This window comes from Vulpes vulpes, chromosome 2, assembly GCF_048418805.1.
Source record: "Vulpes vulpes isolate BD-2025 chromosome 2, VulVul3, whole genome shotgun sequence".
Lineage (NCBI taxonomy): Eukaryota > Metazoa > Chordata > Mammalia > Carnivora > Canidae > Vulpes > Vulpes vulpes.
This window is the reverse complement of record NC_132781.1, coordinates 127,338,036-127,363,676: the sequence shown is the minus strand read 5'-3', so window position 1 is coordinate 127,363,676 and position 25,641 is coordinate 127,338,036. Positions and strand designations below refer to the sequence as shown.

Genomic DNA, 25,641 nt, shown 5'->3' with positions numbered 1-25,641 from the left:
TTATTTCTTTCATCAGTGTCTTAGTTTTCAGAGTAGAGATCTTTTACCTCCCTAGTTAAATTTATTCCTATTTTTTTTTAAGATTTTATTTATTTATTCATGAGACAGAGAGAGAGAGAGGCAGAGACACAGGCAGAGGGAGAAGCAGGCTCCACGCAGGGAGCCCGATGTGGGACTCGATCCTGGGTCTCCAGGATCAGACCCCTGGCTGAAGGCGGTGCTAAACTGCTGAGCCACCTGGGCTGCCGATTTATTCCTATTTCTAACAAATCTTTTGGTTGATTTTTTTTGTTTTTCTGGTACTAAGATTGAGCACTGGTTTCAGTTGTCAGCTTGATCCATTTGTTATAAAATTTCCCTTTTTTTTTTTTGCAAGGACAGTTTTTGTTTATTGGACTTGGCTTTTTTTTTTTTTTTTTAAGATTTTATTTATTTATTCAGGAGAGACACAGAGAGAGGGGCAGATTCATAGGCAGAGGAGAAGTAGGCTCCCTGCAGGGAGCCCAGTGTGGGACACCCAATGCAGGACTAGATCTGAGGACCCTGGGATCACACCCTGAGCCAAAGACAGATGCTCAACCACTGAGCCACTCAAGTGTCCCTGGACTTGGCTTTGACATGAGTGACACATTCTGCATACCCTAGTACAAATTGATCATAAACAAACAGTTCTTGGCACAATTTTTATCAAATATAAAAGCTGGAAGAACTTTTTAGTGAATGTTTACACAGACCCATCACATAAGTCATACAATTAACATTTTACTATATTTGCTGTATCACATATATGTTTATCTATGCATCCTTCTCCCCACCTATCCATCTTTTTTTTTTTAAATCTATTTTAAAGTGATTTGCAGGCATTAGTATAATTCATCCTTAAACACTTTGGTGTTTACATCACTAATTAGATGTAATTAACTAGATATTTACATGTACATTTTTGGTTTTTCGTAAAATTTATGTGTATCTTAAAATATACTTACATACCTTATGTGTATCAGTCAGTAACTTTTGACTAGTACAGTTATGTAACTCAGACCCTTACCAAGGTATAAAACATTATTCATACCCCCAGAAAGTTCCCTCCTGCTCCTTCCCAGTCGAATCCACCCCCATCTCACGTCATCCCAGTTGTCACAAGACAACTACTGAAATGATTTTTTTCACTGTAGATTTTTGCTTGTTCTGAATGTCCTGTAATGTAATCACACAGTATATACTCTTCTGTTCAAGGTTATGACTCAGCAAAACGTTTTGGGGATTTAACTATATTGCTTCCTATTAGTTTTTCACTTAAAGGTTTGAGATCATCAGTGATCATTATTTGTATATGAGGTACAAAATAGTGGTATTCTTTTTTTTAAAACCTGATATACTTAAAACTTTCTTTTATTACCTGTTGGTTATCCTGAGGTACATTCATATGGAGAAGCAAAATGGTATTAATGTTTTCCCTTTCTAACCAGTTTTATAATGAGTTAGCATCCTCCACAGGTAGACAATGAAGGGTTATTCCCTTCATTTTGAATTCATATTAAGATATATTTGAGGTGTTTCAGTCCATTACCATTATTTTTATTGATACTTATATTGTCCCATCTTTGGTTTGTAGGAACTTACTCAGATTGGCTTTTCCTTTTGACTTCACTCATTAGTCTTGACAGCTTCCTTCATTTCTGATATGACATGATTTTCCAGTTTCATCTTAGTATATATGTCTTGCCCCAGACCTAAAATCAACCATTTCCCAAGTAGCCATGATTCCATTTAATACAAAATACTATTTAGAGACTATTTAAAAAAAAAAAGAGAGAGACTATCTGTTGTCTGGGTGCAAGGGGAGCTTAACTGCTACTGGGTTGTTCTTTCTGAGCTTTTTCAGCAGAAAGACCTAGAAAATGTTTTTAAGGTAAAATATATCATGTACTAATACTGATGTTTCTAGTTTAAAATCTGGACTGTTTTTACTTAATTTCATCCATCTAACATCTACATCTCTTTTTTTCTGTGCTGAAAACCTCTCCAACAGCACCAATATAATTCATTTGCTTTATCTCATAGTAAACATAACAGCTGCAGAATAATAATGCCAGTAACAGCACCAACAATATGAATACTAAAAAGAATTTTAAGATTGTTTTTGTTCCACTAAGGATATATAGTTAAATTACTGTTTTAAATATACTTAAAATAGTTTCCTATGTGTTATAGTACCAACTCAATGGAAGAGTTCATTTGTTCATTTTACTTTTGATTTTTAGGAATTTTTAAATTAAGATATAATTGATATACAATATTTTATTTGTTTCAGGTGTGTGTACATCATAGTGATTCATAAAAGTTTCCTGTTTTGTGGTTTTGACTTGCTCTTATGTAAAAACTATGTGTATTTTTTTTAACTGATGCATAATTTAAATATAAATGAGTAAATAGTAGTATCACTTGAAACTTTTTTGGTGATAGAAATTAGAAAGCTTTTGCCTCGGTTTGACTGCAAAGAGGCTAATGGGATTTTTCTGGGGTTGACAGAAATTTTTATCCCTGTCCCCCTAGCATATTGTGTTCAGAAAAAAACGTATTGTACTTAAAGAAAGGCATTGTAGGTAGAGTTTTCTGGAATGGAAAGAAATAGTAGTAAGACTACAGGAAATAGATGATTTTTAGAGAAGTATAATTGGGGATAGAGCACAGTATTCTAAATGTAATAGTGTTCTTGGAGTAAAAATTCAAAAATAATGTGTTTTAAAATATAGATCAAACTCAGTTTTAAAGGAAAGCATATTTTTAAGAAATTTTATTTCAAGCTTTAATAATCTGGGTCTCATCAAGTAACCTTTTTCACTCTAATTTTTTAGAATCTATTTTTAATGACTGATTCTTCCATTTTTGTATTTAGGGCAACAGAGAAGTTTGCTGATTGTAAAACAAAACGTGACACCCCCACCTCATGCACTGTTGATTATTCTCCTGTGTATTTTGTCAACATTGAAGTCTGGGTAGAAGCAGAGAATGCCCTTGGGAAGGTTACGTCAGATCATATCAATTTTGATCCTGTAGATAAAGGTAGTTATAAACCTGAATTTTAGAACTTATTAGGATATATAGAGTGGCTTATTAATTAAAGTGGTTTTATCCAATAAATAAATAAATAAAGTGGTTTTTAGATTTAAATTAATATAGAAACAAGCACTTACTATCTTAGTGACTTTTAAAAATTCATTTTATCAACAACATTAAAAATAATCTGGAAAAATCTCAATAATCTAACTGTACTTATAGCAGTTTTCACTTTGAATGTTACCTGTTAGTATTTATGCAATTTTCAAACATTTTATAACATAGTAATCATAGTATACATGTTTGATTTTTATTGTCTTTTTGTATACATATATCATAAATACTTTTGATAACTGAACCTAAAAAGATTAACGAGCATATAATAAATTGACAAAGAAAAGTAAGATTTCTTTAGAAACCTTTGTTCTTCATTAGTATGACATTGCATTGTTTTCAAAAAAATTAGTTCATTTGGTAAGAATGAATATTGTGAAATAAAGAAAATATAAGGAGTATGTTTGATTTTATGTAAGAAGTTGTAAAAATAAACCATGATAAACATTCAGATTTATTTTTTTTTCTTTAGTGAAGCCCAGTCCACCACATAATTTGTCAGTAAGCAACTCAGAGGAACTGTCCAGTATCTTAAAATTGACATGGATCAACTCAAGTATTCAGGGTTTTATAGGACTGAAATATAACATTCAGTATAGGACCAGAGATGCCTCAACTTGGAGCCAGGTAAATTTCAAGTTACTGTTTATGCAAATAGTCTTGCATCCCTCTAACCTAAAAGTCTCAGTGTCCTAAGATTGTGGTTATATGAAATATTTTGCTTGACATCTCCTCTTGTTCTATATTTCATAAGGGCAAACAGGAGGACTTTCAGATAAAAAATAGAGTTTTACTGAGTACAGTAGCTTTTAAGTGAAGTATGGAAGCGATACAAGGTGATAAGGAATAGTATTTTTTTTTTAAGGTTTTATATATTTATTTGAGAGAGAAAACATATGGGCTGGGGGGAGAGGCAGAGGGAGAAGCAGACTCCCCACTGAGCAGGGAACCCAAGGTGGTGCTTGATTCCAGGACTCTGAGGTCCTCACCTGAGCCGGAGGCAGACACTTTGACTCAGCCACCCAGGTACCCCAGAAATAATACTTTTGATGGAAGGTTAAAGGAACATAAAAAATAAGCATATTAAGTGGGGGAATATATGAAGAGATTATATAACTAAAGTAGAGCAGGGGTTGGCAAACTACATCTGCAAGCCAATTTCAGCCTGCTTTATTTTTATAAATAAAATGTTATTGGAACACAGCCACACTCTTTTTTTTTAATATTGTCTTTGGCTATTTTGTGCTACAGTGCACAAGTTGAGTAGTTAGAGCGGAGACCATCTAACCCATAGCCTAAAGTATTTACTATCTAGCCATTTTTAGAAAATTTGTCAACCTCTTAGTAGAGGAAGGAGTTGTTGGGAACTTATAGGACTGAAAAGGAACAGTGAGCCAAAGATGATGCTGTCACCGAAAGAAGTGCTTGGAACTGTTTAAAAGACGATCACCATAGCTTTGTGCTCCCCAATGATATTCTTTGTTATAGCTTCATTTGTCACTAACAGTATGCTTTTGCTTTCTCTGGTTGCAATAATGAGCTCATAAGGGATTTGAGCCCATGACCTTAGTACTTCTGCTCTCCATTCCACTTACTAAAAGGCTACTCAAAATAAAATTAGAAAAAGCAACAAATGAAAATGGCTCAATGCCTCATGTTTTACAGAGAGTATACATACCTGAACTTCAAAATATTTTTTAATATCATAGTATCTTAATTCTTTGATACAAAAAAGTTGACATACCTATTTTGTTTTCAATATTGAAATCTCATAGTAGTACAGTCAGTTATCTATATATTCTCTTTTCCCGAAAACCAAGTTTATATACAATGATACCTTTTGCTTTTCTTGATTGAGCTGGATATCTTCCTTTTGCCTATCCAGAGCTGTACTCTGTTCTTCTCTACCTTACTCTGTCTTGGAATGCTGATCCGTATGAATTTCATCTGTGGATTCACATTCCCTCTGGTTTCCTCATGAATATGGTTAGTGGGAGCCAGAGGGTCTGATGAGAGAGGGAAGAAAAGTGAGATCAGCATATTTATTTTCCCTGCTTCCTTCCTGGAGCTGCCCATGTCTTTCAACCTAAGGCCACTGCTCCTCTCAAGTTAACCCCAACTGACCCTCTTCTCCCAGTTTCTGGAATCTCGCCTCATTTGGGCCTACGGGTGATAATAGCTACAAGCCCCAAAGTCCTGACCACTGTCTAAGGTTTCCCTCCATTCTGCCCATACTTCCTTTAGTAAACTCTTCTTGAATTAAATTCTAATTGGAACATACCATCTTTTTCCTGCTAAGTGGTAGAGGCCCCATGGAAGAAAGAAAAAAAATAAATGATTAATAATAGATACTTCCATACTTCCTAAATCTATTAACTTCACTAATTTAGACTGCTTTTGGACTTGCACTTATTTCTTTCCAGAACTTGAGTTTATTCTCATTTCATTAAATCACTTTCTAAAATCTTAGGGAATTTAGGACCCTTACAATAAATACCACTGGATTTTTTGTTGGCTGATGTGCTTTGATTTCAGATTCCTCCTGAAGATACAGCTTCCACCCGATACTCATTCACTGTCCAGGACCTTAAACCTTTTACAGAATATGTGTTTAGGATTCGTTGTATGAAGGAAGATGGTAAAGGATTCTGGAGTGACTGGAGTGAAGAAGCAAGTGGTATCACATATGAAGATAGTGAGTAATTAAGATATATGAAGAAATAAAGGTTTTGGAATTGCGGCCATGCATTGTGCCTGGCTTTATTAAGACCTCATTGCTTTATTTTTGTGATTATTTTATTCAAATTTACATGATACAGTTTTATTTTAAGGACATCAAGATATAAAATGTACATTGATAGTATAAATCTATTTGATTTTTAATAAAGAAAATTATCATGGAATGACCATGAGAAAACTGTTGACCTAACAGTTAAGTCTAGAACATTTTATTAAAGGACAGTGGTTCAGAGATGTCCCTATATAGAGAATCATATCCTGAGTCATTAAAATCATACTAACAAAATGTACCATAGTCCCTCACTATCATAAATATGTTTATACTATTATGTTTTTTTCTACCAGCACTTAAACCCCTTGAAAAGGACCCTGGAGTTTTGGTTGGTTTATTTTCATTTTCCTTTTTTCCCTCCATGATCATATAGGGCATATAGTACAGAATCCTAACGGGTATAGGGTTTAAGGTAAGATTCCCTGCCCAGAGCAGTTAACATCACTGAGTTCTTTTGTAGCAGTCAAGAAATAGTCCTGTGGCATAAAGATTTTTCTTTTTGAACATTTTTCTTTAATAGTCTCACCTTTCATGTGTCAATGGCAACAGCTATGTCTGTAAATCCTCCTATAACCACCTCTATTCTTTCATTTCCAGCTCCACTAGATAGTGAAGTCAATGTGTGAAAGGTAGAAAAGTAAAGTGCCCTTCTTCACAAAGAATTTTCTTTTATTCTCATAAAAGACATGAAAGAAAGCAATTCTGCTATTGCTGATTTGGGAGTTCTTAACCGATTTTTTTGTCTTGGCCAGGAATTCTACTGGAATAATTGGGGCGTTGAAAGTTAGTGAGTCAGTCTGGGGAGTGTGAGGGGTAGGTTCCAGAACTACTTTAAAGTGTAGACAAAATATTATGGCTAGTGCCTATATGTATTTTCTGGAGAGATGGTACTACATAATCTTTATCAAAGAGATACCTGGAAAATGATGAACCATTAGATTAAGCATTTCTTCAACTTAATGAATGATGCCTCTAGGTGGTTCTTATGTTAGGAAGTCTTTCTGGCCTGTAACATGTCTTATAGTTTCTTGGTCTTTATTTTGTATACTCATGTATGTATATCTGTTTGAACCCCCTGTACTGGCAGCCTTGGCCCCAGCCTCCCTCATCTGCCTTGCCTTTTTTCCTCTATTTTGTCCTCCATAATTACCTTTTTATAATCAGCATATCACTGCTTAGATTTTGTTCAGATCCTTTTTTATTCTATTGAGTGCCATATCTTATAATTGCATTTATAAAAATTTTGAAAAATCAGTTGATTCCATAGGAATTTTTAAAACCTAATTACTAGCATTTGATACTTGGTTTTATAAACTGGACTTTCATTTTTCACATTGGTTGGTGATTATCAGAAAATGCTGTGAATTCATTTTTATTATATCCTATAAACAATCATCCCAACATAAGGTAGTAAACTTAACCCACATTTACCCCATTTATTTTGTTTTGTATTCTTACATATATGAATTCAGGAGTTTTAAGTATATATCTAAATATAATTTTTCAACTTGATTTTTAGCAGTAAGAAATGGTGATGCATCTTTGGTTATACCTTAGGATATATGTGTAGCTTTACAATTTTAAGATTAGAAAAGCATTCCAGCATAATTAAATTATCAAGCTATCTGTCGTTCTGACTAAAGGAAGACCCAGGCTTAGCATGCTAGGGTGCGGAAAAATGCTAGTTTAAACAGAGAGATACCATGTGACTGAAGGGCAAGAATATTAAGAACAAAATAAGCATAATCCCTGGGATTATATTTTAATGTTAAAAACTTTTATTTTAAAAAGTTTATGTCATTTCTTTAGGACCATCCAAGGCACCAAGTTTCTGGTATAAGATAGAGCCATCTCATACTCATGGCTATAGATCTGTACAACTCATATGGAAGGTAAAAAACAAAAATTGCATGTTTATATTCTTTTTCACTTACATAAATACATTTTATATGGCATTATGAGTATAGTTTTTTAACTTCAATTTTTATTCATCTTAATATCAGGAAAACATTTGATAACATACAAACACAAAGCTTCGTGTGTACTACATAAAAGAGCATAAGCTGCAGGTTATATCTTATAGATAATTTAGGACAAGTCTATGGAAGTTTTATAAGAAGGATCTTGTCAAAAAAAAAAAAAGGTTCTTGTCTATCATTGAACTTCCTCAGTTTCATAGAAAATAATTATTAGAGGTTTTGAGTAATCAAAATGTATGCCAGTAATAGGAAATAAAGAATTATTGTCAACTCCATAAATGCAAGTGTATCATACAAAAAAAAAAAAAAGAAAAATACTCAAGCATAAAATAATTTAGGGCCAGATAGTCACAGTGCAGAAACCTATACAGAACTAAAAGCTAACAAAATGGTGCTACTTTCCTGCCTAGTCAAAGTCATAGGTTTACTCATTTACTATGTAGTAGTTTTACTTAGGATAGTGAGTTGTAAATAAGGTTGCCAGTACCTTTCAGTTAAACATTTAGAGGTTTGACATAACAAAATTTGTGAACATCGAGAAAAATGATTAGCTTTATTAAAGAGTTGTTAAACATATTTTAAAAAATAAACTATCTTATTATAGACATTGCCTCCTTTTGAAGCTAATGGAAAAATTTTGGATTATGAAGTGACTCTCACAAGATGGAAATCACGTTTGCAGAATTACACAGTTAATGACACAAAATGGACAGTAAACATCACAAATGATCGTTATATAGCGACTCTGACAGCAAGAAATCTGGTTGGCAAATCAAATGCAGCTGTTTTAACTATCCCTGCCTATGACTTTCAAGGTTTGTGTCTGTGAGATGGAGTCGGACTTACGGGTGGAAAATGGCAGTTGATAATATATAAGACAGGGGCAACCCAGGTGGCTCAGCAGTTTAGCATCGCCTTCGGCCCAGGGCATGATCCTGGAGACCTGGGATCGAGTCCCACATCTGGCTCCCTGCCTGGAGCCTGCTTCTCCCTCTGCCTGTGTCTCTGTCTCTCTCTGTGTTTCTCATGAATAAACAAATAAAATCTTTAAATATATATATATATAAGATATTCTAAGGCATAATACATAATGATTCTAAGTCAACAGCCACATAGTTTGTTCCATTATTATGCACCTCACTTAAACTTTGAAGTAATTTTCTGATTTCTTATCTGGCTTTTTAAATATTACTTTAAGGCTCTGGGAACCATAGAAAAATATCACTTAGATAGATTGTTTATTGCTTTAAAGAAGAAAAATTGCCATTTACCTATAGAAAAGATTCGAAGAATTTTGAGAAAATTTTCATTTCAAAATAAATTATCTATGTGTAAATTATAATAAAGTGCTTTTATTCATGAAAATACATAGTAAAATTATAGGCTACAAAATTCAATAGCAAGGTTACATGGTCAAGCAAATGTAAAATATCAAAATTTCAAATTTTTAAATGTTCATTTATCATATTAGTATTCAAACTTTGTTTTAAAGCTACTCGCCCTGTAACGGATCTTAAAGCATTTCCCAAAGATAATATGCTTTGGGTAGAATGGACTGCTCCAAATGAATCTGTAAACAAATACATACTTGAGTGGTGTGTATTATCAGATAAAGCACCTTGTATCCAAGACTGGCAACAAGAAGATGGTACTGTACACCGCACCTATTTAAGAGGTATACCCGGCTAGAAGAAATTTAAATTGATATCCTTTGTGTAACTCTTCAGATAGATTTTTCTTTTACATATTTTTTCGTGCTTTATAGATGTTGTGGTCCATTGAAAAGATTGTCAATTTATGGCAGTTACTGGTTACATCTAGTTTTCTAGATGTGTGACTCTCACACTGTCACATTTAACCTCTCTCAATTGTAGGGTCTGTTTATCAACAAAATGGGGTTAGTAGTATCTTCTTTTTATAATTAAGTATTTTGATCATCAAAGAAACACTTAACGGTAAAGGAAGAGAAATCTAATCTGACCTCTGATGGTACTTAGTTGCATGTTTTCTGTACCTGATTTAACTCGCTACTCCTGCAGTGAGAAAATAATTTCTTGTAGCATCTGAATGACTTGTTAACCTCTTAAAAATGTTGAATAGGGGAACCAGAACTAGAACTCAGATTTCCTTATGTCTTTTAACTGTAAGTTGTAATGGAGGACAGAAAGTAATGATGTTGTAGAGCTCCAAAATGGTGGATTGCTCTTTGTTTTAAGGTACAACTTACTACATAATTTTAAAGTGATAAAACAACTTTAAAGAGAAAACATTCTGCTTGAATCTGGGTTTTTGGTTTTTTTGGGTTTTTTTAGTGAAGAAGGATAAACAGAATTCAGCTATGAATAATAGGATTAATTAGAGAAAAGCTGTAAACAAGAACATATCTGCCATAAAGTTTGTGAGTTTTATTTATAAAATAGGCTATTTGGCCCTCATTAACCTCTTATTTATTAAACAATTTTAATAAATCTTATTGTTTATCAGCCTTATCAAATTAAAAACCAGGTGGAGCTAGAGAGAAGATACATGTTGATAGTAACTGGACAGTAGAAATGTTTTTAAGAAAGCATGGCATAATCTCCAGAGACCTTCAGGTTGCACAGGGAGCCCCAAAGCTCAATAGCTCTTACAACATCACTGTATTACAGCAGAATATAACACTTAATCATTATCTTCCTGATAATATTGAGTCAAGAAAAAGTAAAATTACTCTGTTTAAGAAAGCAAAAGAGCATATATAACTTTATGAATAATACTTAAGGAAATAAAAGTTCTTGTTGAATGTATAAGCTTCAGTATAACAAATACCTTATTTTCTGTTGTGGACAGATAAAATTCTATATAAAAAGAAAGATTAAAAAAAGATTTTACTATTGTATATTAAAGGAATAGATACTTTGTTAATTTGAAGAGATTATAAAGAGATATTCAAGATAACTTTTTATTCTGAAACTTTTTTTACTTTCTGGGGGAAATTACATGAATTCTTTTTTTCCCAGTTGCCTGACAAACCAGGACCATTTTCCTAGCTCCTACCAGTGAGTCTTTAGGCAGTTCTCAGATAATTAGTTAATATATACAAACACTGTCAAGCTATAAGGCCAAGGATAATTCTAAATCAGTATTTTAGAAGTTCTGGATATAAATATAATTACTTTTACTGACAGTATATTTTTTATATACATCATATTGGCAATAAAAGTAAGCTTTTACTTTCATAAACAGCTTTACTCTATTAAGCTTGAATCCATTACACAAAAAGCAATGCTTACTTTAAAAACTGCAGTTAGAAAAGAAAGTTCAATAACCATGAAATTATAATGTAAAAATAAATAATGGAATTAGACTCTTTTTTCTTATGGGGGGAAAAATGCTTACTCTCCTATTCTTTCTTTAGGAAACCTAGCAGAGAGCAAATGTTATTTGATAACAGTTACTCCAGTATATGCTGATGGGCCAGGAAGCACTGAGTCGATAAAAGCTTACCTTAAGCAAGCTCGTAAGTCCAAATTCATTTTCTTTGAATTGTGTTGAGGGATCCCTGGGTGGCTCAGCGGTTTGGCACCTGCCTTCTTCGGCCCAGGGCGTGATCCTGGAAACCCGGTTCGAATCCGACATCAGGCTCCCTGCATGGAGCCTGCTTCTCCCTCTGCCTGTGTCTCTGCCTATCTCTTTCTCTCTCTCTCTCTCTCTCTCTCTCTATCTCTCAGGAATATATAAAATCTTTTTTAAAAAATGAAATGTGTTGAAATTTCTGTTAACAAAGACATTTTATCTTTTTAAAATAAGGGGGTGTCTCATAATGTTCAAATATCATAATAATGAAATTTTGGCAAATTTTAGTGATAGACTGAATCGTAATGATTTTCAGTTATCAAATACTTTTATTCTGTTCTAGCACCTTCCAAAGGACCTACTGTTCGGACAAAAAAAGTGGGGAAAAATGAAGCTGTCTTAGAGTGGGACCAACTTCCTGTTGATGTTCAGAATGGATTTATCCGAAATTATACTATATTTTATAGAACAATCATTGGAAATGAAACTGGTAATGAAACTATCAGTTATTAAGAATTACTGGGGTTTTTTTCTTAAGCTTTTAGATATTAAGTCTCACCTTATGTTATACATCTTAGTAGGGTATATTATCCTCAGAAAAGAGACACCTGAGAACATGCCTTGTGGTGGCTTTCATGGTTATATTGAAGACATACTGTGTTGTGATTGTAAAATATTGTCAGATACAAAAGTTTTCTGAAAAATATATTTTTATTCCTTTTTAATACTTTTGCAATGTCAAATAAAAACCAAATCAAGCAGAAACATTGAGTAGTAATAAAGCACACTTCTTGATTTCTTCTAGCTGTGAATGTGGATTCTTCCCACACAGAATATACACTGTCCTCTTTGACCAGTGACACTTTGTACATGGTACGAATGGCAGCATACACAGACGAAGGTGGAAAGGATGGCCCAGAATTCACTTTTACTACACCAAAGTTTGGTAAGAAATAATTATGTTTGCTCTTTTCTTTTTTCTTTTTAAAATTTAATCAGATTAAAAACCAGCTTAGTTAATAAGCTAAAATTTTGTTAAAAGTGCGTCTTTGGATTCATAGAAATGCACTGTCCATAAATAATGGTCTTTGTACTGTTTATCTGATTTTGGTTGTTTCTTTAAACTGTCAAAACTCAACCTCTGTTATTTCATGAACTGCTTCTGACTGATTTCATCTATACTCTATAAATGCCAAAAGAATTTGTGTTTCTTTCTAAGTGGTTCATATATTCACTGGCTAAAGTCAACTGTGGTCTCTTTCCTCCTTCTCTTATTGCTTCTTTTTATAGGCAGGTTACTGGAAAGATGAGTCCACTCTTGCAGGCTCCACTTCCATTCCTCCACTCAGTCTTTAACTTGCTAAAAACAGGACTCCAACCCACCACTCCACTGAAATCTCCCTGATGTCACTCAGGGAAGACCTCCTAGTTATGATCTCCAGAGCATGTTTTTAGTCTTCTTTTTTCTGTACTTCTCAGCATTTGACTCTTGGCTTCTCCATCCTTGAAACTGCCTCTTCCCTTGGTTCTTCTAACTTCTTTTTGTAATAGCAAATTTATTCTCCTTCTCCTGAGTCTTCTCCCTCTCTACTTCCTTCTTGGCCTCCTTTTCACTCTTTTTAAAAATGGTTTGTATTTTCCAGAACTCTGTTCTCAATCCTATTTTATTATCTACCTGTTCACACTCCCTGTCCATGACTTCAGCCATCCTTTCTCTCCTTCCCGAATACATTTCTCTTTTCCCTGCCACATGCAAGTCTTTGCCAAAGCCAGAAATTTAGATAAGGATATAGTAAATTTCTTCCTTTCTTTATGCTTCATAAGCCAAGTATAAAGTCCTGTTGATCATGTCTTCTAATTACTGCTTTTGCACGCCCTTTCATAGTCTCTTTCCTTGACCCTAAGCTTCTCATGATTTTCTCCATCTTTTTGTCTTTTCCTACTCACCTTCTCTTGTTTTGCCTGTTCCTGTAGCATCCCTACGACAGACTGAAGCTGCATTCTTTAGTCCTACTACATTTTTAATCATTACAGAAATTGGGGATCCCTGGGTGGCGCAGCGGTTTGGCGCCTGCCTTTGGCCCAGGGCGCGATCCTGGAGACCCGGGATCGAATCCCACATCAGGCTCCCGGTGCATGGAGCCTGCTTCTCCCTCCACCTGTGTCTCTGCCTCTCTCTCTCTCTCTCTCTCTCTCTGTGACTATCATAAATAAATAAAAAATTTAAAAAAAGAAATCATTACAGAAATTACCTTAATTTATTATAATTGTATTTGTAACCCCCATCCCCAAGTACCAGCACAGCAATTGATAAATAGAAACTCCATATCCCTTGTTGATTGAATGGTTGCTGAAAGAGAAAATGAATGAATAATTACATAAAATAGATGATAAAAGATCCTGAGCTTTGCTGGGATAGCCAGTAATGAATATAATTTCTGAATAAGATTAATGGTGACATATTAACAAAATATATATGTAACAAGTAATATTTGAAATTGATCTTTAGAAAAAAATAAACTTTTAAAATATTATCCAGATTATGAAAGTAACATTCATTAATGGGAGTAGACTGCATCCTATATTGTCCTCTAAACTATACCGTAAAATACAGAAAAGAAAAACCACTTCTAATCCCTCATCCAGAATAATCTCTTAACATATTTGTATATTCTTCTAGTATTTTCTATGCATACATTTTTTTCTAAAAATTAGAGCATATGTGTTAGGATTACTTCATCATCTGCTGTTTTCTCTGATCTGTTTATTGTTTTATGGATCTATTATGACTTCGTCGTAAAACAAGCTCCCAAAGGACCTTACAGCTTATTTGAAGAAATACAGCATAAGTAAAATAATTAAATGGAAAAGCATTTGGGCTGTGTAGGCAGTAGATAGAGTAGGAATTTAAAGGGGAGGAGTTTCATCTTCAAAGAAAGGAGAGAGTACTTGAGCCTCAAGATTAGTATGTGGACAAATAGGAAGAGGAGGGCATCTTAGGACAGAATGAGCAAAGGTCCAAGACATAAGAACATAGTAAATTGAGCAGCAGTAAAGAAAGGTTCTGCCTGAATTCAATTTGGTATATATATGAAACCTGAGTGTACAAGAGTTAGTATATGCCAGTCTATAGTCTGTTGATCTGATTTACTGATTTGTGTTAGGCTTCATAGAAAATCAAGTTACCTACAAAGGGATATGTGTGGTACAAAGATTAGAGTAAATGAATAGTATGTGACTCCAATATTTTATAAATTTTTCCCATAAAATACTAATTAGAAGGAGACTGGAGGAGTTAACCTGAGACAACCAGAAGATAAATCATTAAAAAATATCTCCACAACATAAACTATCCAGTTAGTGATTCATTTGATTAAGTCAGCCCTCTTTTAAATGCAGATTAGGGATCATCTGCTATTTAGAAATCTTATGCTTACTGGTTTTTAGGTGCTTCCACTCCTGGTGCTTAAGATTCTTAAAAATTCTGGGGCACCTGGGTGGCTCAGTTGGTTAAGCGTCTGCCTTTGGCTTGGGTCATGATCCTGGAGCCCTGGGATCAAGCCCTGTCTAGCGCTCCCACTAAGCAAGAAGCCTGTTTCTCTCTCTCCTGCTCCTCCTCACCTCCTGTGCTCTCTTCTCTCTCTCAAATAAGTAATATCTTAAAGAAAAAAAAGATTCTTATAAATCCTTAGCCGTTTATCAGATATGCCATCTTTTTTTTTTTTTTTTAAGATTTACTTATTTGAGAGAGAGAGAGAGAGAGCACACATGAGCGAGCATGTGGTAGGGGAGAGGGAGGAGCAGAAAGAGGGAGAGAATCTCCTGCAGACCTCTTGCTGGATGCAGAGCCTGATACAGGACTCAGTTCCACCACCCTGAGATCATGACCTCAGCCAAAATCAAGAGTTAGACGCTTAACCAGCTGAGCCACTCAGGTGCCCCAATGACATCTATTTCAAAATAGTAAATAACGACTAAAAATTTTGCTTGAACCTTTATTTCTTTTTTTTTTTAATTTTTTTAAATTTTATTTATTCATGATAGGCACACAGTGAGAGAGAGAGAGAGAGAGAGAGAGGCAGAGACACAGGCAGAGGGAGAAGCAGGCTCCATGCACCGGGAGCCCGACGTGGGACTCGATCCCAGGTCTCCGGGATCGCGCCCTAGGCCAAAGGCAGGTGCTAAACTGCTGCGCCACCCAGGGATCCCCTGAACCTTTATTTCTTATAGAGGATCACAGTGCAACTTTTCCACTTCTCCACAGAACTCAAACAGACCTCAAAGATAAGGTTTTGTTAAGGCTCTGCTGAGGGCAAATCATAAATGTAATAAATAGGTTTGGAAGCTTTAACTTACTGGTAGATTGTCTGTCCAGTAAGATAAACTAGTCATTTTATTCCCCTAACCAATATACAGTTTATCTTACCCTGTGGCCAGGTAACTGTGTAAGGTATAAGGGGCTAGAATATCATTTACCAAGGAAAGGGGGAGAAAATAGCCTCTAAGTTTGAAAGGGCTATAAAAAACAGGATGGTATTTTGTCTTTTCAACAGTCCTCTCTGGCTGGGAGGTTTCATTATTTGTGTTAGTACATGTGCTGACAATTATTTTATTTTTTTTTTCCTTCTTATCTCTGTTTTTTAGCTCAAGGAGAAATTGAAGCCATAGTTGTACCTGTTTGCTTAGCATTCCTGTTGACTACCCTTTTGGGAGTATTGTTCTGCTTTAATAAGCGAGACCTGTAAGTACCCCTATTTTTATTTTTGGTATTTTTTCCTGGGTTTATGCTCTGTTCTCTCCCTCAACCCCTAGACCCACATAATCACTGATCTGTTTTCTGTGACTGTAGATTTGCCTTTTCTAGGATTTCATACAGAGTCAAATAATATGTAGTCTTATTTTTATATAGTGTTTCTGAGACTCACTGTTGCATATACTCCTATTTTTCTATTTATTGAATAGTAATCTAAAGATTTATCAAAGTTTGTTCATATATCTGGTATGGAAATTCGGGCTGTTTCTTTGAATTGGGGCTATTGTGAATAATGTTGCCATGAACATTCACCTACAGAGCTTTGTGTGGACATATGTTATAATTTATCTTGTGAAAAAGCTAGTAGTGGGATTACTGGGTCATATAGTAAGTGCCTATTTAACTTTATAAGAAACTGTCAAACTATTTTTCAAAGCAGATATACCATCTTGTAGTCTCACCAGCTCTGTGAGTTCCAGTTTCATATTATTAACACTTGGTACTGTCAGGATTTTTAATTTTAGCTAGTTTCTTATTGGTGTTAATGCCATTTTTACATTGGGTTGTTTGCCTTAATATTGAACTTAGGAGTTCTTTATGTATTCTGAGTACAAAATTATTGTCAAATGTATTTTGGAAAGTCTGGTCTTGTGGCTTTTCTCATTTTCTTCACTGTGACTTTAGAAAAACAAAGTTTTTAATTGTCATGAAGTCCATTTTATCAATTTTTTGATTCTTGTTTTATGTCCTGTGTAGGAAATCTTTACCTAAGTCAGTGTCACGAATACATTCTTTGTTTTCCTCTAGAACTATAATCATTTTAGCCATATATCTGTGATCTAATCAGAATTTCATGAGGTCAGGGTCAAAGTTCTTTTTTTGTCATAGATAACTAGTTAGTTGCTCCAGCCTTACGTGCTGAAAATACTTGTATTGCCTAGATATCTTTGTCAAAATCAATTATCCATGGAAGTCTGGATTTGTGGATTCTCAATTCTGTTCAATTGATCTATATGTCTATTCATCCCAATACCATACTGTCTTGATTTTTACTACTCTACAATAAGCTTGAAAGCAGCTAGTAGAATTCTTACAGTATTTTTCAAAATTATTTTGGCTAGGTTCTTTCATAAGCTTATAATATTTATGGAAAGGAATTTCCTTTAAAAACTGAGATTTTATTGAATCTGTAAATCAGTTCAGAGAAAAAAATGTAATCTGAACAGGAGTTTGCATCTTCATAAGTCACCCTTTCAGTCCAGGAACATGTTAATTCTTTAGATTTTCTTTAATTTTCTTTTGTAGTGTGTTGTGGTTTCCAGTGGATAATGAGCCTTATACATCTTATGTTAAATTTATTCCTTAATATTTTTTATACAATTGTAAATGGCATTTTGAGAAATTTTTATTTTCTAGTCACTCATTGCTAGAAATGCAATTTTTAAAAATATATTGTCCTTATATACTAAGACCTGGGTACATTCATCTACTCTAGTACCTTTTTGGATTTCTTAGCATTTTCACTGCTCACCAGTAAAGATGGTTATTCTAATGTTTATGTTTTCATTTACTTTTATTATACTGATTGAGTAGTAACTTTTCATTATCCCCAATTTTAAGGGAAAAAGCATTCAGTCTTGATCATTATGTGTGATGTGGTTTTAAATTGAGAAAGTTCTCTTATATTTCTATTTTGCTGAGAGTTTTTGTCATCAGTAAGTACTACATTTTGTCAGGTGCTTTTTTGGCATCTGCTGAGATGATCATACTATTTTTCTCCTTCCTACACATATGGTGAATTTTATTCGTTGTTTTTTTTTTTTTTTTTTCATGTACTAAACCATCCTTGCATTTCTTAGACTTTTCTGGATTCATTGTGTTAATTTTTGCATTTATGTTTCATGAGTGATGTTAGTCTGGTCTCTTTTGTGGTGTATTTATCTACTTTTGAAATCAGGGTAATAGTAATTACCTCATAAAATAAATAGCCTCATCAAATTAATGGGGACACGTTGCCTTCTCTGTTTTCTGGGAGAGTTTACATAGGATTCATATTATTTCTCTTTAAGTGTTTGCTAGAATTTACCAATCCATTTGAGCCTGAAATTTTCCTATGGGAGGAAGGTTAATTTAACTCAGATTTTCTTTCAGTCCGTTTCCAGGAATTCACCTATTGACAGGTTGGTCTTTTTGTTTAGGTTGTTAACTTTATTGCTTTTTATGTTACACCCAGATTGTTATAGTAGTTTCCACAGGACAGTCAGTCTAGTCTGTTAGGATCTTATTACTCATTTTTATTTTTATATTTGAACCTATTTCAAGATGACTCACTTCCTGTATACTTAATATACACTAAGGGACCTCTAACTTGGGGCTAGGAATTATATTAAAGGAAATAATCTTGTGAAAAACCAAATTTATCATGTTTTATCTGGTAACTGTGTGATAATTTATTATTTGATTTTAGTTGGAAATGGAACACTTTTGCTTTTTTTGTTGTTGGGAAGGGGTGTACTATAAAGTTTTGTGACTTGGCTCAACTTTTAATTGGTTTTTATTGCAGAATTTTATTTCAGTTTTTTTACTTTGAATATTTAACAGATTTTTATTATGACTAGATTAAGCTCATGTTTAGAATTAGGGACTATTATTTATTGCATGTAATTCTACAGACATTATATTTCTTTTTTCTCCAGCATTAAGAAACATATCTGGCCTAATGTTCCAGATCCTTCAAAGAGTCATATTGCCCAATGGTCACCTCATACACCTCCGAGGGTAAGATAATATTTCTGACTTGTTTATACACAGGCATGTTAAGGGTACATTTAAGGAGTTGACCAAATGATGAGACCAAATTGAAAAGTAAATGATAGTAAGATATTATCACAGCATATTCTGATATTCCTTAGTCTAGTCAATAAACATGAAAAGTACTTGATTGAACTTGCAAATAGAAAAGTTCATGTGTAAATACTACTATATGGCAACTGTGTTAGAAGGCAAACATTTGGACTAGATATTAAAATCAAATTTAAATCCAGTTTAATACTGTTGAAATAATTTCTAGAAACCTAGATTAAATTCTTTGAAATTCTCTAAAGGCACAATAACTGAACTATATTACCTTCTAATAATTCTTGAATTTTATGTTAAACTATGTAACACATTTTAATCTTCTATAAGGCTTAAGTCATTTGAGTTTTATTTCTCATGTTTTCTAGTTTTTCTATCCTGTTAATCCTAGGCTCTATACTCTAGCAATGAAATATTCTGTACACCAGTAGCTTATCAAAATTTAACAACAGTGTTGATTTGGAATTCTGATGAAATACAGCCTGATTCATATTTCTCAGAATCATTTCCAACAGTATCTGCAGTTCAGCTAGTTGACAGGGCTTAGTGATAGATTATCTCTGCACCATGGGAATTACTGAGAAGTTTCAGAGATGCATTTCTCTGTGGCTTTAACTAGAATTTGCCATATGTGCTTCAGAGTTTCTAAATGAACATATGCCATAGATGATAATACCTTCTTCTTTCTTTCTTTCTTAGCATAATTTTAATTCAAAAGATCAAATGTATTCAGATGGTAATTTCACTGATGTAAGTGTTGTGGAAATAGAAGCAGCAAATGACAAAAAGCCTTTTCCAGAAGATCTGAAATCATTGGATCTGTTCAAGAAGGAAAAAATTAGTACTGAAGGACACAGCAGTGGTATTGGAGGGTCTTCATGCATGTCCTCCTCTAGGCCAAGCATTTCTAGCAGCGATGAAAATGAGTCTGCACAAAACACCTCGGGCACCGTCCAGTATTCCACAGTGGTGCACAGTGGCTACAGACACCAGGTTCCATCGGTCCAAGTCTTCTCAAGATCCGAGTCCACCCAGCCCTTGTTAGATTCTGAGGAGCGGCCAGAAGATCTACAGCTGGTAGATAACATAGATAGCAGTGTTGGCAATTTGCCCAGGCAACAGTATTTCAAACAGAACTGCAGTCAACATGAAACCAGTCCAGATATTTCACATTTTGAAAGGTCAAAGCAAGTTTCATCAGTCAATGAAGAAGATTTTGTTAGACTCAAACAGCAGATTTCAGATATTTCACAGCCCTATGGATCTGGGCAAATGAAAATGTTTCAGGAAATTTCTGTAGCAGATGCTTTTGGCCCACGTACTGAGGGACAGGTAGAGAGATTTGAAACAGTTGGGATGGAGGCCGCAATTGATGAAGGAATGCCTAAAAGTTACCTACCACAGACTGTCAGAAGAGGTGGCTACATGCCTCAGTGAAAGACTAGTTCCTGTTACAACTTCGGCAGTACCTGTAAACTAAAGCTAATTTTATCTGTTATTTCAGATAAAAATAATCTTCACTCACTGAAGATGATCATTTGCCCTTGAGGACAACAATAAACTGTCCTCCCACATGGGCTATTTCTCTTCCAGAATATCTGGGATTCTACTTTCAAGCACTACATAAACTGACTTCATCCTCTGAATAGCTGAATGATTTTGTGCTGTTTCAGGATGTTTGCACTGAAGAAAAACAGAAAGCTTGTCTGAAATTTATAAAGTAAAACTTTGTTTTGGTAGCTAGAAAACAGAGGGTATTTAAATAATAAGCAGTGATATACTTAGCACAGCTATACTGATTTTAATGAGAATAGTCACCAAACACACTGGCTGAGATAGAGTTAAGATAAAAAATAAGATGAGCAAGATCTAGACTCTACTTCGGCTGACAGCTTAAAGAGATGCAGGTGGCATAATTTTACAAACCCGGTTTTTGATGTCTGACCAAACTCAAACCCCCCCCACCCCAAAAAGTGGGCTTAATTATAATCTTACCAACAGAAAGTAGTGGACATTCTCTTCCTCTCTTCCATTGGTAATGATGCTGCCAGTAACTAGAAAATGGAATTCTAGAGTCTGAATTTTGCAAATTAAAAAAAATATTTTTGAACATTATATAATCATAAATAATCTAACTAAATTTTCAAAATTTGCTTTCTGTCATTATTTACAAACTCAGCAGACTGCCCAGTTTGGAGGTAGCAGTGAATGCCAAACTGTGTTAACCATTTAAAAAATTCTTTGCCATTTATGAAAATTTATTTATTAACATTTTTCTATAAACATTATTGACCCTTTTTGTTAAAAGGCTAGAGAATTTGGTTGATGAAGCACTTTATACAATGAATCTTCACCTTAAAATGTGTTTTAATTTAATAGGTTTTGGTTTTGATTTTAAGTAGGCTAAGATTTGAAGGTGGTTTTTTTTTCTCTAATTGTGTGAAGCAAACTAAGAGGACATGGGCACTACTTATCAAAATAAAGCACCATCCAAAAATGTACGTGTTGATGTTCGTAAATATCACAGTGCATACCCTTGTTGTAAAGGCACTTAATGAAGGGATAGTATTTTAGTATCTGCCAATTCTGAGGTAGGTGGAACTTAGTTCCCCATTGTGATTTAGATTTTAAGCCTCTCCCCACATGTTCTGTTCTTCCCAGAGAGAAGTTAGCCAGGACTCCAGAGTTAGCACTAACCCCACTTTCACATTTATGCCATACCCTCCCTACCCACCACATTTGACGAAGAGGCAGGGCAAAAGACAGGAACAAGAAGTATGAAGAAATTTTCATTAATCATTAGTGGTTGACTAGTGCTATCGAGTAGATTTGCAGAAAGTATGTTTTGGTTTTCTGTCGTATTTAACTCACAAAGACCAGGCCAACTTCAGATAATTTGTAGAAGTTACTCAATAATAAAAGGCTAAGGAAAGTTGCTATACATTGACAATTGAAATCTAATTTTATTCAGTACTATGAGAATATTGTCCATATTAGACCTCCTGTTTACAAGATATCCTGTGTATTCTTGCCTGCTATGTTTCAGAGCGCTTTCACGTACATGGTCTTGGTGAGATGGGGCAGAGGCATCATGAGATTGGCAAGGAAGCACATGATGAAGACTGGGCACAGAGAAGCCAAATAGGGACAGAAGGACCCCAAAGTCACACTACAGGATAATGGCACCACCACCATTTAGGTTGGTCAAAACCTGATCCAAACCAGGATTTCACTGATCTTGCTAGGAGTCTGTCAAGAAATTTCTATCAATTTTATTTTTCATTTCCTCCAAGTAAGTAGTCATGTTATTATAATCATGGTCAGCTCTACCCTTCCTCATGATAAACAGCAGCATTAGGAAGAATTCCAGTGTGACGTGTACTCGGCGGCATAGGAGCAGTTAGAAAATGTTAACTCATAATCTAAGGGAATGAGAATGAAATCATTGAAGAAAGAACACTGTATAAGCAAATCTGTCTATAAGCAAAACTGGTCTAGAACATGGTGCCCTGGGTGTCCCCCAGCTGCCAGGCCACTTTAGACATACTAAATAGTTGCTATACAAATAATCCATTCAGGAAATAGCCCTAGATTCGTTTATTAATATGTGATATACATCTTTGCCCGACAAGAGAAAAGCATTCATCAAACTTGTTTACAGTACAAAACTACTTTCCTAAGCCAGGTCTTAGGATAAATTGGGGTTAGGGGCGGTTTCTTCAAGTTTCAGGGTAATTTGTTTTGAGGCTTGAAATTGTATCTTAGGTAGGCAGAGAAACAAATCTGGTTTATATGAAAATGAGTCTATGAGTTAGTGGCTGTGTTACTAACGCTCGAGTATCTAAAAATTTCCTGTAATGTAATGCTGGCAGAGCCTCTCAATGGACAAAACTAATGCACTGCTTCTGATGCACTTGCCCTTGGATGGGATTAAAAAAATACAAGTGTGTCACATGTATTGCCACTGTAGTTTGTTCCTGGCTTGTTGGGTATCCCACCCCCTTATAAAGGCATGATGCTGAGCAACTATGGGGAAACACCCAAACCTCAAACCCATTAAAATCTAAAACTCTTTTTTAAAACTTGGATCAGTAGGTCAGCACCCAGGAACATACCCAACATGGAAGTAGAAGCAGGGGGAAAAGCAAAACCATTCACATGTTCTGTGTTCATATCAGTTCTCTACCTGTCTGTTCATTTAATTTCAACCTTACACATGAAGTTACCTAATCTTCCTAGCTTACTGTGAAGTTCACGGTTCATGAAGTAGAAATATACTTGTAAAACATTTATTTATGAAAGCTCATTCTTTAAGTAGAACATCTTAAATAGTTTCATAAATAGAAATCAAATTTTTTAAAATGTCTGTGTTCTCTCCACAGGGTTAACTAGTTAAAATCATGGCAGATAATGTACAAATAGGATAATCATACATACAATTCTCTAAAACTTGTTAACTGGCATGTATCAACCAAGTATAAGTAGGAGAGCTCTTCCTCCCTTCTGTTATATTCCACATCATTCTCCTATGTTTGGTTTTAAGAAGTTGTTAAACCATATATATATCTGTTACTTCATTGAGAGGGGTAGTATGTCAATGTAATAAGCTATATAAAATTTTTAAAATTCAACTGTTAAAAGTTAACTGGGATAGCTTCCTGTTGCAGGTCGTGTTCAGTTCTGTTGCCTGAGTAATACTGCTTTAAAAAATTCATTGCACTTTTCTATGTATTGAGACTATGGAGCCATAAAATGGCAAGCTGTTTAACGTAAAATTGTTCATCGTCGGGGCACCTGGCCGGCTCAGTCAGAAGAGCATGCGACTCTTGATCTCAGTGTCGTAGGTTCAAGCCCCACGCTGGGTGTAGAGATTACTAAAAAAAATAATAAAGTAAGTAAATAAAATTGGTCATTCTCATGGATTTCGAAGATGGTATAAACTAACGACTTAGAGCCTAATTCTTTTGGCTGGTCTTTTGATAGCAGTTCCTTTTCAGAACTGCTGACTACTTCTAAACAGAATTCAGATGTAAGTCAAAACAGACTTTCCAGAGCCAAACGTACCATCTTTTCAATCTTTTTTTTGTCACATGTGCTCCTAGTATGCATTAGCGTGGTGTTTTGGTCTACACTGCATTAAAAAGGAAAGAAGGGAACTTAGTGTGAGCTCAATTGGTGTCCATTTTTTTCATAAATTTTTAAGGGCTTTTTGCAGTCAGCAGCTCCTACAAGTGGGTTAGTTTCACTTCATTACCCAGTGCTTTAAAGTTGATTATAATGAAAATGCATTGAAGACCAATGGAGATACATGTCCTAGATCTCTCATCCCTTAAAAAACAAGCTTCGTCTGGATGGTAACTACATGTTTCAAGTGCTATAACATGAATACCAAAATGTGATGTCAAATGGGTATTTTAAAAGCAGATATTTGAAAATTCTTGTCTTAATATATGTTTATTGAATATACTCTAAATAAGTGTGCAATTTGCTAGTATTACAATACAGTGATTAGCATTAGGTATGTATCCTCTTTATATCCCAGCTGTGTCCCTTTTACTTGTAAGTGCAATCCTTTCAAGTTCACTTGCTATTTTACCCCCACCTAGTCTACCTTCACGTAGAAGGCTTGCCTAGAGAGTATTGTACGTATTTTCACTTGTGTAGTGAGTGAATTGCATGTGCCAATTGTTACCGTAGTTATCAGTCTTATGTTAACAAGTCTAAATGTTACTGTAAATGTATCAGCTCTAATCTTTCAAGTAAATTTAAGAAATAAATTCTTGTTTAAATTTTTTTCTGTGTGATCACTAATGTGATGTAACTGCATGTAATGTTTGAGAAAACTTATTTGTCACTACTGCTGTTGGGTCTTAGTGTAAACTAGATGCTTTTAGAGGTTTCTTTGGCTTTTTAAATGTTCATTTAGCATAATGGAATGGGTTTTAGAAGAAAATTAGTACATTATCTTGGCCTTAGTAACATGGAATGGACTGAGAGCTTGTAAATCTGGAAAACTGTTAAATGAATTTGCCAAGTTGAGTTCTGGAATCCAACCATCATACCGCCTCCCAGTGGGTTTTATTTTTTGGTTTTGGTTTTTCTGTTGGGCTGCCGGCGGACCAGCCAAGTGCAGAGGTACTGCGCCATCTAGTGGCTGGCCCGAAGCCACACTGCTAGAGTCTCCTTCCTGGCAGAGGCATGAAGCCAACTGAAGATGCAGCATCCCACTGCTACCCTGAGGTTGCATAGTAGTAATATGTAAAACTAAGTCAACAGTTCCACTTGGAAGAAAATCCTACGCTATTAGATTTGCACATCTCATTGTGATTTTATCAAAATATGCAGGGAGTTAAATCCACAAACCAAGTTAACTTCATCGCCTCACATACGTACTGCAGGTTACAAAAATAATCTCCTGGCTTTGGGCTAAGTGTTCCTGTGTTTAAAATACCTCATTTGACCCTAACAGGCTCAGCCTGACTTCTTAGTAGCACTTCTTGTCATTTATGTCATTTATATTATGCATCCAATAC

At 34.7% G+C, this 25,641-nt stretch overlaps 1 protein-coding gene across 4 annotated transcripts in view; it reads left to right on the top strand.

Annotated features, from left to right (window-relative positions):
- Positions 1–24,901, top strand: part of IL6ST (interleukin 6 cytokine family signal transducer) — a 52,214-nt gene extending 27,313 nt beyond the window's left edge. For 2 of the 4 annotated variants that reach the window (XM_072749949.1, XM_072749948.1), the window contains 13 exons: positions 2,900–3,066; positions 3,647–3,801; positions 5,710–5,869; positions 7,775–7,857; positions 8,549–8,759; positions 9,437–9,619; positions 11,342–11,443; positions 11,843–11,989; positions 12,305–12,445; positions 16,144–16,240; positions 18,949–19,030; positions 19,808–20,185; positions 22,155–24,901. In XM_072749949.1, coding sequence (XP_072606050.1) covers positions 2,900–3,066; positions 3,647–3,801; positions 5,710–5,869; positions 7,775–7,857; positions 8,549–8,759; positions 9,437–9,619; positions 11,342–11,443; positions 11,843–11,989; positions 12,305–12,445; positions 16,144–16,240; positions 18,949–19,030; positions 19,808–20,185; positions 22,155–22,253 — 2,005 coding nt within the window. In that variant the 3' untranslated portion in view covers positions 22,254–24,901. Of the gene's footprint in view, positions 1–2,899; positions 3,067–3,646; positions 3,802–5,709; positions 5,870–7,774; positions 7,858–8,548; positions 8,760–9,436; positions 9,620–11,341; positions 11,444–11,842; positions 11,990–12,304; positions 12,446–16,143; positions 16,241–18,948; positions 19,031–19,807 lie in introns of all 4 variants that reach the window. The other 2 variants (XM_026018833.2, XM_026018840.2) reach the window with 1 other exon arrangement.
- Positions 24,902–25,641: the final 740 nt, after the last annotated feature.